The sequence below is a fragment of the Bos grunniens genome, chromosome 2 (genome assembly GCF_055505025.1).
Source record: "Bos grunniens cultivar Pamir isolate PY7600 chromosome 2, Bosgru_T2T1.0, whole genome shotgun sequence".
NCBI lineage: Eukaryota > Metazoa > Chordata > Mammalia > Artiodactyla > Bovidae > Bos > Bos grunniens.
The window spans coordinates 84,301,867-84,317,148 of record NC_141166.1 but is presented as its reverse complement, the minus strand read 5'-3'; the positions used below and the strand labels follow the sequence as shown (position 1 = coordinate 84,317,148).

General features: G+C 36.9%; 1 protein-coding gene across 50 annotated transcripts in view; it reads left to right on the top strand.

The window, feature by feature from the left end:
- QTMAN (queuosine-tRNA mannosyltransferase) overlaps positions 1-15,282 on the top strand; it is a 457,067-nt gene that overhangs the window by 135,401 nt on the left and 306,384 nt on the right. The window contains exons 5-6 of one of the 50 annotated variants that reach the window (XM_086351676.1): positions 13,613-13,790; positions 14,455-14,657. The exons of 48 other annotated variants lie outside the window; for them this stretch is intronic. In XM_086351676.1, the coding sequence (XP_086207802.1) occupies positions 14,653-14,657 (5 nt within the window). In that variant the 5' untranslated portion in view covers positions 13,613-13,790; positions 14,455-14,652. Of the gene's footprint in view, positions 1-13,612; positions 14,658-15,282 lie in introns of all 50 variants that reach the window. One more of the 50 variants, XM_086351668.1, reaches the window with a different exon arrangement.

Below are 15,282 nucleotides of genomic sequence, written 5' to 3'. Positions count from 1 at the left end.
TAATTCCTCAATATCATAAAATACTATATTTACCGTACATAGGGTGCTATTATGTGCTAAGGAGGAGAAAAATAAATCTCCCAGGACTCAGAGTATGCTCAGCATGCTATGCACTAAATGGCTGTCCAATAGAGGCTTCCTTTTTGCTAGAGGGGGGAAGTCTGGTGCTTCTTATTTGAGAAATGATTAATTGGTTGGATTTAGTGGCTCACTTAGTATCTTTAATGCTTTATATTCACTTTCTTTTATTCCTGCATCTTATAGGTTTTATTGCCTTGTATAAATAGTGCCCTCTGGAGTTGTGAGACCAAAGCCTACGATGCCATGGGGGCAACCCTACCTGTAGATGGGCCCTGGACATCAGCATTTATATTAAATGTCCTGCAAGTCTTTCTAAAGTAAAACCAGGGTTGAGAATGCTCATCTAGTATATACTATCTGCTGCTGCTGCTAAGTCACTTCAGTTGTGTCCGACCCTGTGCGACCCCATAGACGGCAGCCCACCAGGCTCCCCTGTCCCTGGGATTCTCCAGGCAAGAACACTGGAGTGGGTTGCCATTTCCTTCTCCAATGCATGAAAGTGAAAAGTGAAAGGGAAGTCGCTCAGTCATGTCCAACTCTTAGAGATTAGTACAAATAATAGTATCTATTATACATTATCTTCACCAGTTCAAGATTGTAAGTATAAATATAGCTCAGTAATTCTCTTAGCTTTGTTTCACTTACTGGGTATTTCCTTTCTTTTTGTTTTGTTACTTTTAAGGGATAATTATAGTAGTATGAAACATTCTGTCCACATAAAAGCTTACTAAAGAGGTTAAATGTTTTTACTAATTAAAGATAACACTAATTGGACAGATTGTTGTTTTGTATTAGTAATTTTAATTATTTTTTAATCAGAGCACAAGAAATTTTTTTAAGGAATGCTGCTATTTTATAATTTTTTTTCACTACGTGAGCAATTTAAATAGTTAAAGAAATTTTTTTTTTTTTTGGAATAGTTGATTATGCTTGGTCTGTAGTTGAGACAAAGATAAGACATAATAACCCTCAGTCCATATACACCTTACCTATACCTAAATCATCTTACTTTCCTTCTTTCTTTCTTCCTTCCTTTCTTCTTTTTTCCTTTGTTTCCTTCCTCCTTTCTTTCATGTCTCTGTGTTCAAGTGTGTATAATTGTGACACTGAACATTTGGAGAAGTATTCAGTAAAGTGTCATTAATTTTCTTTTCACTTTTGTATGGTAGATTAGTATGTATGTCAAATCTTACTTTCTAGGAAAGGAAACTGATATGTTCAGAAGTCAAATGGTTTGTCTATTTAAAAAAAATCAAATTAGGAAGTTAGAATTGCTTAAGATAGTAGCCTATGGTTTATCCTGTTCAAAAACACATTTTTCAGTGTCATGAATGCTTAATTTTTTAAAATATTAGGTGTTGCCAGTCTTTTGGTTTCACTAAAACATTTCTTGCAAATCTTTTAATAACTTTTTAAATTTGAGTACATGTATGGTAAGTCACTTCAGTTGTGTCTGATTCTTTGCGACCCTATGGACTATAGCCTGTCAGGTTCCTCTGTCCATGTCGTTCTCCAAGCCAGGATACTAGAGTGGGTTGCCATTCCCTTCTCCAGGGAATCTTCCCGACCCAGGGATTGAACACGTCTCCTGCAACTCCTGCATTGCAGGCAGATCCCTTATCACTGAGCCACCAGGGGAAGCCTGAGTGGCTTATTTTAGTGGCTATCTCCGATTATACTGATGTAACCAACTGTATTAATTTCCCAAGATTCTATAACAACACGGTTTATTCTGTCACAGTTCTTGTGGCTGAAGTCCAAAATCAAGAGCTGGCGAGACTATACTTCCTCTGAAGGGTCTAGGGAAGAATCGTTTCTTGCCTCTGCCTAACTTCCAGTGAATCTCTGCAGTGATGGGCATTTTTGGCTTGTAGGTGCATCACTTCAGTCTTTGCCTCTGTTGTCACATGGTTTTCTTCTCTGTGTGTATCTTTTATGTCCTTTCCTCCTTTTAGAAGAATAGATGTCACTGGATATAGAACCCATACTAGTCTAGTATGATCTCATCCTAACTGGAATACCAGGGGTTAGGACTTAAATAGATCTTTTTGGACAACACAGTTCAACCCATTATACCATCATCCTTGAATTCACTATGTCATATGATGCCTGTTACATTCTAGGCTTATAATACATTTTTGTTAAATGAAGGAGTGCTTGGTACCATCATGTAAATACAATAAGCCATAATAAAGTCATTTACTCTGGAACCATTGCAGTAAGAATTATATAGTCCACCCCCTCCATGAAAAAGTGTGAGGTATTATTTTCAGTTTATCAGTAAAAGCAACAAAAAGGTTTCAGTGACTTAACTATGGTCACACAGGGTGCTATGGCATGCACGCTAAGTGGCGTCAGTCATGTCTGACTCTTTGCGACTCCATGGACTGTAGCCTACCAGGCTCCCCTGTCCATGGGATACTCCAGGTAAGAATCCTGGAGTGGGTTGCCATGCCTTCCTCCAGAGGATCTTCCCGACCCAGAAACTGAACCTTTGTCTCTTATGTCACCTGCATTGGCAGGTGGGTTCTTTTACACTGGAGCCACTTGGGAAGCCCTGGATGCTATTGACAAAATGTTAATTATTTGCTTCCCATTTTAGAGTCTTTCATGATACTACTTTATTTTTTTCTTACTAATCAGTATTTTTAGATATTAATACCTGGCACTGAGATAATATGACAGATATTAACATAGTTAAGACTTTAAAGCTCTTCTAATCAACCTGCTGTCATTTTACAGTTGAGAAAAGAGAGGTCTGGAAAGGTTGAGTTGTCGAGAATGACAAGTAGGTGATGGCATTTCTAGGTGGGTCCTGAGTGTTTAGTATTGAATTCTATAATGTGAATCTAATGTGGCAAATTTGATAGCACCTAGAGGACACTCATGAAGATCAATAGCAGGCTGGAAAATAAATCCTAGAAGAATTGGAAATAATTTAGAGGCAAAGGTAAGGGATGATTTAATGAATCAATAATGTTCTCTTGCTATTGAAGGCAAATGGAGAAAAACAGGCTCAAAGAGATGCAGATTCAGGTTTATTTTCCAACTGGAAATGTGACTTTAAGATTGTTAAGAATTGTCACGAGGCATTTGAAGAGGAATGAACTCTGCCCTCTTCATTCAAAAGAAAATGAAAACAAAACCCACCCAAATCCACTTAGCAGTTTGGAACCTTCGATTTTTTTCAAATCCAGTTATTTTCATACTTCGTTTCTTCACTGGATCTACTTCAGTGCTTCCTCCTTAGACTGCAACTCTAAATTTATTCTAAAAGGAGAGATTTCTGCCCACTACCATCATAGTCTTTGAAATCCTTGAACCTGCGACTGGTTTTTGTATCTGTTTCCTATGAAACAGGACATAAGGTAGATGGTGTCTCTTAAATCTCCCATCTTCAGATTACCATAATATTCATACATCACACTTTTGATAGATAGATCAAGGTTTGATTTCTTCAGTAGGATCCTTGATGCCTTCCAGGAGCTAAAAGCAGAAAGAATAATTCAGTCCTCAAACAGAACCAGAGACTTCACTTGTAATCCAGTGGTTAAGACTGCACTTCCAATGCAGGGGTCGAGGGACTCAGATCCCACATGCCATGCAGCGCTGCCCAAATAAAAGTAAACAGAAGGGATCCAACTCCTTTTTTTAAAATCGAAATATAATTGCTTTACAATATTGTGTGTGTTTCTGCTGTACAACAACATGAATCAGCCATATGTATTCATATATCCCCTTCCTCTTGAGCCTCTCCTCCCCTACTATGTCCCATCCCACTCTTCTAGGTCATCACAGAGCACTGAACTGAGCTTGTACTCTCTAGCAGCTTCTTGCTAGCTGTTTTACACATGGCACCCATGGCAGTGTATTTATGTCACTATTACTCTCTCAGTGCATCCCACCCTCTCCTTCTCTCCCTGACCCAACTCCTCTTTAAAAAAAAAAGTGACTAATAATAATGCAGTGGTATTGTGAAGATGAAATTAAACCAGATGAGCTAAAGGATGTAAGAAGCCTAACGTAGTACCTGGCACAGTGTGAGTGCCTCATAAATTGTAGAGTGTTTCTTTACTTTTTTAGCACTGTACAATTTTCTCACACTATAGCACCCCATCTTTCAAATGAAGCTCTGAAGCGGTCAGAAAGGGTAGTGATAGCATCTTTAAATATAAGAAAGTTGAGTTTCAGAGAGTGATTAGTTCAGTATCATATGGCTATTTATGCATAGGTTTTTCTGATTCCATTAGCCTTTTCCCCCTTTATTTAAACTTCTAACTTCCTCATGCACTTATTTAAGCTTCTAGCTATAGGTATAAGGGGTTAAGGGAGCCAGCACTTTAATTGAATTCTCGATGCTTTTAAGTCTGAATGCAAATGAAATAGCCTACTTAAAAGGCTTTGAAAAATAATGTAAAACACTAAACAAACATATAAAATCGAACGTTTCTTTTAATTATTTTAAGTTATTGAATTTATTCTCTTAATAGTCACATTTTCTTTACTTGGTGGTAAATGAGAAACATCTAGAAAACAAATCAGTTCTCAAAAAGAAAGGGAAAACTTCCTATAGCCATCTTTCTCTTCTAGTCACTGCATTATCCTTCTTCAAATACTCTCTTAATAGCAAATTCTGTATTGCTCCTAAGGCTTTTGTTGTAGAATTCCTGAGAACTGTAGCTCCTTCCTTCCTTTTTGTTGGAGGGACTAATTTTATTAACATGTGGCAATTAAACTGACACTAAGAGTTATGAGCAGATAATGTAGGACATTGCAGGATTATCTTTTTTTTCTTTTTTTAAGTTCACCGAAAGAAAACATTTCCCATAATTGTTAACAACTGTAGAAAATCCTGTGAAAAAACTGGTGGAAAGTACTCCACTCTTCTACAATACGTAGGATTTAAAAAAGAAAGATTGGACCTCCTAATGCAATATGCTCACTCTGCCTGTGTAAACTTCCTTCCACGTAAAGAACCCAGGCAGGTGTTATTAATAAAAAAAATAATAAAAAAAACCCTTCTATGTTAAATAAGGATGCTATTCTGCCAGCTTTGAAGCTCACACATAGTCTCTAACTTATCCCAGCTTTCGCTCATCTGGTCTGTAAATGGCTCCTTTCATGTGGTCAGCCCACGAGTCGTGCGTACTGCCGCTCAATCACGCCACTGTACGTCGCCATCATGAGGGTGGTTTGCATGATTTGCATTTCCTGTACTGTTTGAGCTTCAATGAGCTCCAAGCGCCACGTATGAAGAAACCACTGCCAAATAATGCAATGATTTTAGTCAAACCAGATGAGCTTGTGCTGGAGTCAGGCTACCAAGTGGAGTGGGGAGGGGAAGGAGGTTGCCAGGATTTCCTTTAAAAAAGGATTCCTCAAGATGTCCATACATGCAAGATGTGAATTTCTTAGCAAATCTGGCCGTGGACTGTAAGAAGGTTACTTTTGAAAAGATAGGTCTGAAGTGCTATGATGAATAACCATGTATATGCTACTCTTAGAAAATTCAGTGTTTTAGATTTTAGTATTACATCATGCTGCCAATGTAATTTTTTATTCTGACAATAGTAATTTTGATGACATTAATTTTCTGACCATACAGAGTTAAATTTAGTAAAAATTAAAGACATTGATTACTTACCCGCTTGTCCTATTTAAAAAAAAAACCAAACTTGTGTTTTATTTTTAAGAAATGATAGATAAATGCTGTTGGACAACTATTGGAGCAACAGCTTAGTAGTGGGCCAATGAATAGCTACTAAAGTGGGGAAGGGGGGTGGAAACATGTACCAGATACTAGTCTTCACGAAAAACATAGACAGATGGGGAGACAGACCTATATGATGCCACAAATAGATGAATATCTTGTAAGGATTTCAAACAAATGTTGAAAGATCCAGTGAAATTTTAAAAGTTGGTTTAAAAGTATATCTTGTGCTTATAAATAGTGTGTTTATTCTGCCTACCTGAAACCCAACCTGTAAATTGTTCATGAAATATTTTATCAATATTAAGCAAATAATGCATACTAAAACTGTATATAATGGCAAAGATATTAAAAAAACTTCTCAATAATAGCATTGACTTTAATTTTTCTTAAGCTTCATACACTCAGTTATGGTGTTATTAATGTTGTTTAACTACCGAGTCGTGTTGGACTCTTTGTGACTCCGTGTGACTCTTTGTGATTCTGTAGTCTGCCAGGCTTCTTGTCCATGGGATTTCCCAGGCAAGAATACTGGAATGGGTTGACATTTCCTTCTCCATGGGATCTTCCTGACCCAGGGATCAAACCTGCATTGGCCTGCATATTCTTTACCACTGAGTCACGGGAGAAGCCTAAACTTCAGCAGTAGTTGTGTTAACCATTAATTACTACTGTCTTAAAGATCTCCTGTTCTTGTATACAGACAATTGAAGGATAGTCTCTTTTCCTATATAATATATACTTCATAAAAATGTACCATGTAACTAGTTGTGGATGCTACTGTAAGTTTTTAGTTTAGTACCAGTTCCCTAGATTATATCCTAGCAGCTAATCATTGTCCATTATGCATGCCCTACTACAGTTTTAAGATATTCTAAAGAGGAAGCTTCAAAGCCACAGGTACTTACTAAGGAAATTACTGTGTAATTATGTATGTTAAGAAAAGGTATGCGGTTTACGTGAATGAAAAAATAAAGTATTGTTAAAGCTACCACAAAGTGGTTTTGCATGTTGCGTGTATTATGCAGTCGTCTAAGCCTGAAAACATTTTCGTGTGATGAGGATTGGAGTGTTAAAGGACCAGTCTTTACTACCTTTTTAATTCTCTTCTCTACTTTTTTTGTTCCATTTTTTAACGCTAATCTTACTTTGATATATGACTTCATCCTTATCTAATGCTCAGTTTGGCACTATTGAATTGTCACTAGATTATCTGCCATGGGAAATCTTGAACCAGGGAGTACTTTTTTTCCAAGAACCAGAATTTGAAGGAGGAAAACCTTGCGCTCCAGAGCTCTTTCAGGTATTCAGCCTGATATGTTCACTGATAGTGTTGGAATGTTGCATCTTAAGCAATGTCAGAGCAGTTATATAGATTATCAAAGTTAGTTTTGCTTACTTGGTAAATTAGCTTTTAGAACATTGAGCTTATTATTGAAAATTTTAGTTTTATATAAATATACTTGAGTAATGAATAATATTGTACCAACCTTTCTTTGAACATTTTTCTTGGTTACTTAGTTCCTAAGAAACTATTTCTTGAATCTAAAAATAAGTTATATTTTTAGATGCTTAATCCCATGGGGGAAAGGAACACATTTTGCATCACTTGTCTTTAATTTATTAAACAATTCTGTAATGCACTCTGTGCAGAGATCATGAAAACCACTGGCACACATTTTTTCTGACCTCACAACATAAGCTGTACTCTTGTGGCAATCCCGGGAAATGTGTTTATAAAGATTCCAGCAATAATAGTCTTGTGACTAAATAAGAAACAGAAGCTAAAGCTAAGACCAAACAGATACCTATCAGTTTCCTTGAGTTTAATCTGATTAAAAATGGCTCTCAAAAACATTAAATACAGTGTCATGTCAGAGAGGCGGTATATGATAAATATAGTTCATGACAGGAAATCGTTACTAAATCAGCATTACTAGTGAATCTGTTATGGAAATTTCCCTGTAATTTAGTTAAGATTCCCCCATTTTTCACCTCCAGTGCATCACTATACTTTTCTGCTTTAATGTCAGGTATGTAATTTTCTATTGACTGAAAGGCACTTTACTTACTTTTAAATACTATACATCTTTATTGTTATCACTAATCAAACATGACCTGGCTCTTCATTTCAACTAGAAAAAAAGTGATGGGCAGAGGAAAAGAGAGACCATACTGGTCGCTGGTCACCATGACCTAAATACCACAAACCTCAAGGCGGCAGCCACCTGGCCCTTCACAAGGGCAAACAGTTGTTTTGAATGAGAAAGACAGCAACTTGGTTGAATCCCAGCTTATTGATCGCCGTGTGAATTTAAACATAATTATTATTTGATGTTAAAAAGTTGAGAACTTCATATCTTAACATTATCACATCCTTTCTACTGTTTGCTTTGAAGAGATACTGGTACAGTGTTAGTCAGTATAACTCATATATTTGTAGCTAAACTCTGAGTACTCTAATTTTTTAATAGTTCAGAAAGCATTTTTTAAAAAGAAATATTGTTACAAGGCAAGAGGATTATTTGGCTGACTTACATTAATGAAACATTTTGGCACATGTTAAAGATTTCATCAAGCTATTACAACCACCCCCAAAAAATCTTGGTTTCCATTTAAAATGTCACCAATGTGGAAAAAATACCATCAATCAAGTTGCATATCTTCTAACTGAAGGGGGAAAAAAAAAGTAAAAGTTAAAAAAAAGAAACAGTGAGCTTCCAGTGAATTTTTGGCTTCGCTTAAGGAACTCTGACTTAGATATGGTCAGTTATCTGTGGCCTTAAGATTATCTTTTTTCCTCTTTGTTCCATCGTATGTTTTCATCTTCAGAGAAATAAATCTATGGAGCAATATTCCTAACTTTATGCTTTTCTAGTCAGACCCTGGGAATGCTTCAGTTTTTGTGAGAACAGTAAAAATTATTTTTCTGAAGAAATATAGAAATCCTACTTTATAACAAAGAACTACAAAATTGTATATCACTTCTTCCTTCTCTGTTTAAAATTATGCTTATGATTTAGTGTGAACAAAGACCCCCATCACAGGAAACTTTGATACGAAGTCCTTCTTATGAGTTTAATCCAGGAAGAAGCCTGTGTACAGATTGTGGAAGCAGCAGTGGGACTCTTATGCATTAAAATGCAGCCCCTCTTCCAGCATTGTGTGTGGACAGCTAAGTGGCTGTTACCTAATTACGCTCTCTGAATTCTGTAGGTGATTCTCGTCTAGTGGTCTTAAAAGTGTTGGTGGCTCAGTCATGTCTGACTCTGTGTCGCCGTGGACTGTAGCCCACCAGGCTCCTCTGTCCATGGGATTTCCCAGGCAGGAATACTGGAGTCGGTAGCCATTCTCTTCTGCAGGGGATCTTCCCAACTCAGGGATCAAACCCGGGTCTCCCACATCGCAGGCAGATTCCTTACCATCTGAGCGAGGCTTTAGGCCTTTGTATAATCTCTTATACTATCAGAAGCAATTCACCTTTGAGGCGAGCCAAGTGTCCTAACTCCCTCTGTGCTCATACATACACAGAGTAAGAGATGGCTACTATTAGTTACTTAGAGGAACATTCATCTTCAATGCATCATGCACCGGGTATAGAAAAAGATAACTAAACCATATTAGAAAGTCAAGATTAAAATGAAAATATTTGGACATTTGGCATCAAATGTGCTAGTAGAGTGCATGCACCTCTATAATATCACATGTGTATTAGTTTTTTCACAGTAATACTACCACAGTATTTTCTAAATTTCCTCATCAATGGTTTATTTATAAGCCATGCCAGAGATCACTATAATAATAACATACTATACCCCCATAACCATTTTATATAATAGGAAAGCTTCAGTAAAGTGGCAGTGAATATTCTCCAATCAACTGTGCAAGCAAAGCATAATTATATTCAATTAACATAGATGGAAATGGTAGAGATTAAGTTATTTGTGCAAATTTAGGCCACTTTTAAGTGGCAGGCAGAAGAGAAAAATCCAGGTTTTCTGGGTTAATCTCTTTCTACTCTATTGTTAACAAAAGAATATTTTGTATTACCTGAAAATGAAAGGACTGTTTCATCCAGAAGTTAACAAAGGTACTGTTGCTGTTAAAGTGACATTAATCCAGGAGACTTTTAGGTCAGGTGCTCTGGCTGATTGAGGTTAATCTGAAAGACCAAGTATATTTAAGTATCCTTGTTTTTCTAATTTGCTTACTCAAGATACCAGCTTTGATGACAATTAATGAGGGCAACTTTGGGGGAGAAATAACATGTTCCTCTGACTCTTCCTTGTTTTTACCAGGCAGCCAGAAGTCATAGTTTGGGAACAGGAAGAGATGTTTGGAAACACAAATTTATTATTTAGTCGCTAAGTTGTATCCAACTCTGTGCGACTCCATGGACTGTAGCCTGCCAGGCTCTGTTGTCCATGGGATTTCCCGGAGTGGGTTGCTACCTCCTTCTCCAGGGGATCTTCCCAACCCATGGATCAAACCTGTGTCTCCTGCATTGGCCGGCAGATTCCTTAACACTGAGCCACCAGGGAAGCCTGAGCACAAATTTACAAATCAAAACAATGGTCTTGCAGGGATGGAATATGGACTAACAGCTGCATAATTTCAACTTGCATATTCATGGCTGGGCGTAGATGGGCAACAGTGATCAAAGCAAGAAGCTAGTATCCTCTGGAAATAATGACAATAGAGACAGAGCTTTTTACCTTAGTTGTTGTTGTTCAGTTGATAAGTTGTGTCTGACTGATTGCAACCCCATGAACTGCAGCACCTCGGCTCTTCTGTCCTCCACTCTCTCCTGGAGTTTGCTCAAATTCATGTTCATTGAGTCGGTGATACTATCTAATCATCTTGCCCTCTGCCTCCTCCTTCTCCTTTTGCCTTCAATCTTTCCTAGCATCAGGTCTTTTCCAGTGAGTCGGCTTTTCACATCAGGTGGCCAGAGTACTGGAGCTTCGGTTTTAGGCATCAATCCTTCCACTGAATATTCAGGGTTGGTTTCCTTTAGGACTGAGTGGTCTGACAGCTCCTTGCTGTCCAAGGGACTCTCAAGAGTCTTGTCTAACACTGCATTCGAAAGCATCAGTTCTTCAATAACAACATATAATAGCATTTATAAAGTACCTCACAATTTACATATTTCTATGTGTTTGCATTTGATCTTCATAGCAACCCCTAAACAGTGGGTAAGCATGAAAAATCTTTTACAGCTCAAGTTCAGAAAAGTTGTGATTTGCCCAGGTTATCCATTGAGAAATATTAGAGTTAAGACTTGAATCCAAGACTTCTAATGTAGCAAATGCCTTTACCCCCTTCCCCTTTACTATACCAATACCTTTGTTTCTCAAATAAGATCAATTTTTATTCCTTCCTTTTTCTTTTCTGTCTCTCACAAAAATATATGCAGGGCACTGTGCAGGTTCTGGGTGAACTTAACTGAAGAAAATAGTTGTGTTCCCTGCCTTTGTGGAACTTAGTCTGTACTGCATAGGACCTGCCAGTTGGTGTGGTAGGCACATGTGGCTCTCCAGTCTGTGAAATGTGGCTAGTGTGAATTGAGCTATGTCTGTAGCTGTAAAATACACATGGAATTAAAGATGTTTAGTTCCAAATAAAGCAAAAATTTTAATAGTTTTATATTGATTATATATTGATAAGATTTTAGTTATCTTGAATTAAAATATATTATTAAAATTGATTTCACCTATTTTATTTTCCACTTTTTCAAGGATTACTAGAAAATTTTAGTAGTTATTAGAAAATTTTAAGTTTATAGATATCTTGTACAATAATGGTTCACATATTTTCATTGGATAGTAAGCCGTGACCTATGAGAAAGTCACTTCCTAGGGTATATTCAGTCAATTAGTACATCTTTGGTTATATTTTTTTATATAGAAACATTTGCATCCTTTGAAATTTGTCCTTTTGCATCCTGGACTAGATCCCAGTTTATTTCTTCTCTAAATGGCTACCAAGTTGACTCAACACTGTTAATTGGATTGTTTATCCCTGTTTTGAAAGCTACCTTTATCACCATGCTAACTCATTGTGTGTTCTATGTATTTCTGGCCTCTGTCTTCTTTTTCATTGATTTTTGTCTATGTTTGAACCAATGTTATACTTTTTATATTTGAGATTTTGAAATATCTTAAATGTCTGGTAGGGTTAGTGTCTATCTCCAGTTGATCCTCACCTCCCTTCCCCTGCACAAGTCCTGTGTTTTCTTGGCTATTGATTTTTCATTCTTTATCTATGAAAGTTAGAGTCCATTTGTCTAGTTTAAAATAAACAAAAACAGCCTTTTTAATTGTGATCAAGATAAACTCAAAGAGAATTGATGTCTGTTTCCTATCTAAGGTGTTGGTACAGTTTACCATTTATACAAATCATCCTTAGGTACCTTCAGTAATACTTCAACGTTTTCTTCATAGAGGTTTTACATGTTTTTTAACTTTATTCCTTGGAAATTTTATTTATGTATATATGTTTTGCTATTTATGCAGTATTTTCTTTTAATACTTATATGTATTTATATATATTGTAATAATTTTATAAACATTAATTTTGTACTCTGTGAGGTTACTAAATTCTCTAGTTGTAGTAGTCTTGAACTTTCTAATCTTATCCACAAATATTGATAAATTTATCTGCTTTCCAGTTTTTTTATACCTTTCATTTTTTGGGGTCTAATTTTATTGATATGTTCCTGTAGCACAGTGCTAAATAATAGTGACAATAATGAATATTTTGTCTTGTTGCTGACTCTAATGTTTCTTCTTAAGTATGATGCTGGCTTTTAAGTTGAAATGAACATATTGTAGTAAAAAAGAATCATGGATTCTCATTTTAAGAACCAAAATTTTATTGAATTTTAAAAATAATAGTTAAATTTGGTTAAATGCCTACTCATGTTAATGTGATTTTTTTTCTTTTTAAAGTACTAAAATGATGGATCTTATTGATTTACTAATACTGAACCATGTCTGTATGTTTGGAAAGAGAATAACTTGTTCATGATGTTTTATTCTGTTTTCAGTTCTTGCTAGATGACTTTACTAATACTTTATTCCAGATTTTGGCATCTGTTTTTAAGTGAGATTCACCCATTTTTGTTATGCCCACTTCATAAAAATAAAATAATTTGGGAGTTCCTCCACTCCCTATTTAACTTCCCAGGTGGCTCAGTGTTAAAGAATCCACCTGCGGATGTAGGAGACACAGGAAATACAGGTTCGATCCCTTGGTCAGGAAGATTCTCACAGAGTAGGAAATGGCAACCCACTCCATTATTCTTGTCTGAAGAATCCCATGGATGGAGGAGGTTGGAGGGCCACAGTTCATGGGGTCCCAAAGAGTCAGACATGACTGAGCGAGTGAGCATGCACACCATCTCTTGTTAATACTAGTTTTAAAAGAAATGGACTTATCTAACCTTTAAAATTTTGATAGAATTCCTCTGTGAAACCATAGGAGATTAGTGCCTTATTTTGAGGTGGGGTGGTGGTGGTGATTGTTGGTTATTGTTTAGTCAACAAGTCATGTCTGACTCTTTTGTGACCCTGCCAGATTCTTCTGTCCATGGGACTTCCCAGGCAAGAATACTGGAGTGGGTCTCCATTTCCTTCTCCAAGTGATCTTCTTGACCCATGGATTGAACATGGGTCTCTTTCATTGCAGGCATATTCTTTACTACTGAGCCACCGAGGAAGCCTGGTGGTGGTGATAGTGGTGGATTTTGTGGAGGAGCAGCTTCCTCTGTTTCTTTTATGGAAATCTGTTTTTTTGTGTGTGTCTGTTTTGTTTTTTCAGATTCTCTATAGTCGATCCTTGAACAACATACATATGCAAGTCCACTTGTATGAGGATATTTTTCAGTAGTAAATTCTATAGTACGACATGGTTCTTGTTTGTTTGAATCTGAGGATATAGAAAAACCTCAGATATGGAGGCTCAACTATACACAGTGCTCAACTGTACTTTCTCTGAGGTATTTAAAAAAAAAGAAAAAAAAAGTTCTCCCTATAGAATTGTATGTGTGTGTAGTTCCTTTGATGTTTAGGAAGGTTTACATTTTTTCTCTATTGTCTACCTTCATAGTTATACTTTTATATGGTACCCTGAATTCTCTTAACTCTTGAGACAGTACCTATTTGTTATTTTTAATGAATAATGATAAAATTAATGTGTCTCCACTTTCTTGTCTGGGCTTTCCTTGTGGCTTAGCTGGTAAAGAATCTGCTTGCAATGTGGGAGACCTGGGATTGATCCCTGGGTTGGGAGGATCCCCTGAAGAAGGGAAAGGCTACCTATTCCAGGATTCTGGCCTGGAGAATTCTGTGGACTATAGTCCATGGGGTTGCAAAGAGTCAGGCATTACTGAGTGACTTTCACTTCACTCACTTTCTTGTCCATTGTTTTTTCTCTACCATCTGACTTTGAAATTATTATTATTGTTTTTACCAATATGCTTATGCGTATACTTCTAATGTTTGATTTATAAGCTTTCATTAGTATCTGAACACTAATAGGTATTATGGTTAAGGCAAGAGGTGAATCTGCTCTTGCACCCAAATTTAGTTTTCTTCCTACAGTTGCATTTTGTCTACATGGTCAGAGTAAATAACCTTTCATATTCTGTTTTGCCACCTCAGTTCCCACATTGGTTTTGGTTTTAGTTCTGTGGTTAAATGTATTTATTGGAGGACTTCTGCTTTCATCCAATATGAAAAAACAGTAATGAGATTTACTTTTCCATCTGAAACAAAAAATGGACAAAATATATATGAAACCATTTAAGACACTGGACATCAATCAACAAAGGACAATGACCCCTGAGAGAGAGCAAAGAAATGAGGTGAGCTTTATGATTACCCAAACTCTTTTGCCTTGGGAGAGTTTCTAAACCCAGATACAAGGAGGAGGAATCCAGGGAGATACTGGTAGGACTACTGGCATTGAGCTAGAGATGAGTCTGGATAGATTTAAAAAAAGTAAAAAACAATGCTGGAATAGACAGAGCTGTTCAAAGAGAGAATCCTGGAGCTCTGTAGAGGGTCCCAGTGCAAATTGGCACATGCATGGGAATGTTAGGAATCTCTCAAGGCCAAAGCAAGAACCATCTGAGGAAACTACAAAGAATGATGCCTGTTACTCACAAAAGGTCAGAAATAGTGCCCATTTTCAACAACCAAACTGGAGAACCTCCTAATTCTGTCATGGCTGTGGTCTTGACTGAGGCTCACCTGGGAAAGGATCCATTTCCAAACTCACATGGTGGTTGGTAGTATTCACTGTCTGTGAGCTGTTGGAATAAGGGTTTTTGTTTCTTGCTTGCTATTTCCCAGAGACCACCCTCATTCTCTTGCCATGTGGACTGTTCTCACATGGCTGCTTATATCCTCACAACCAGAAAGGGACAGTCTTCTTGAAAGGAAAGATGATACAATCTTGTGTAGTATAAGCACATATATTTGGTCACC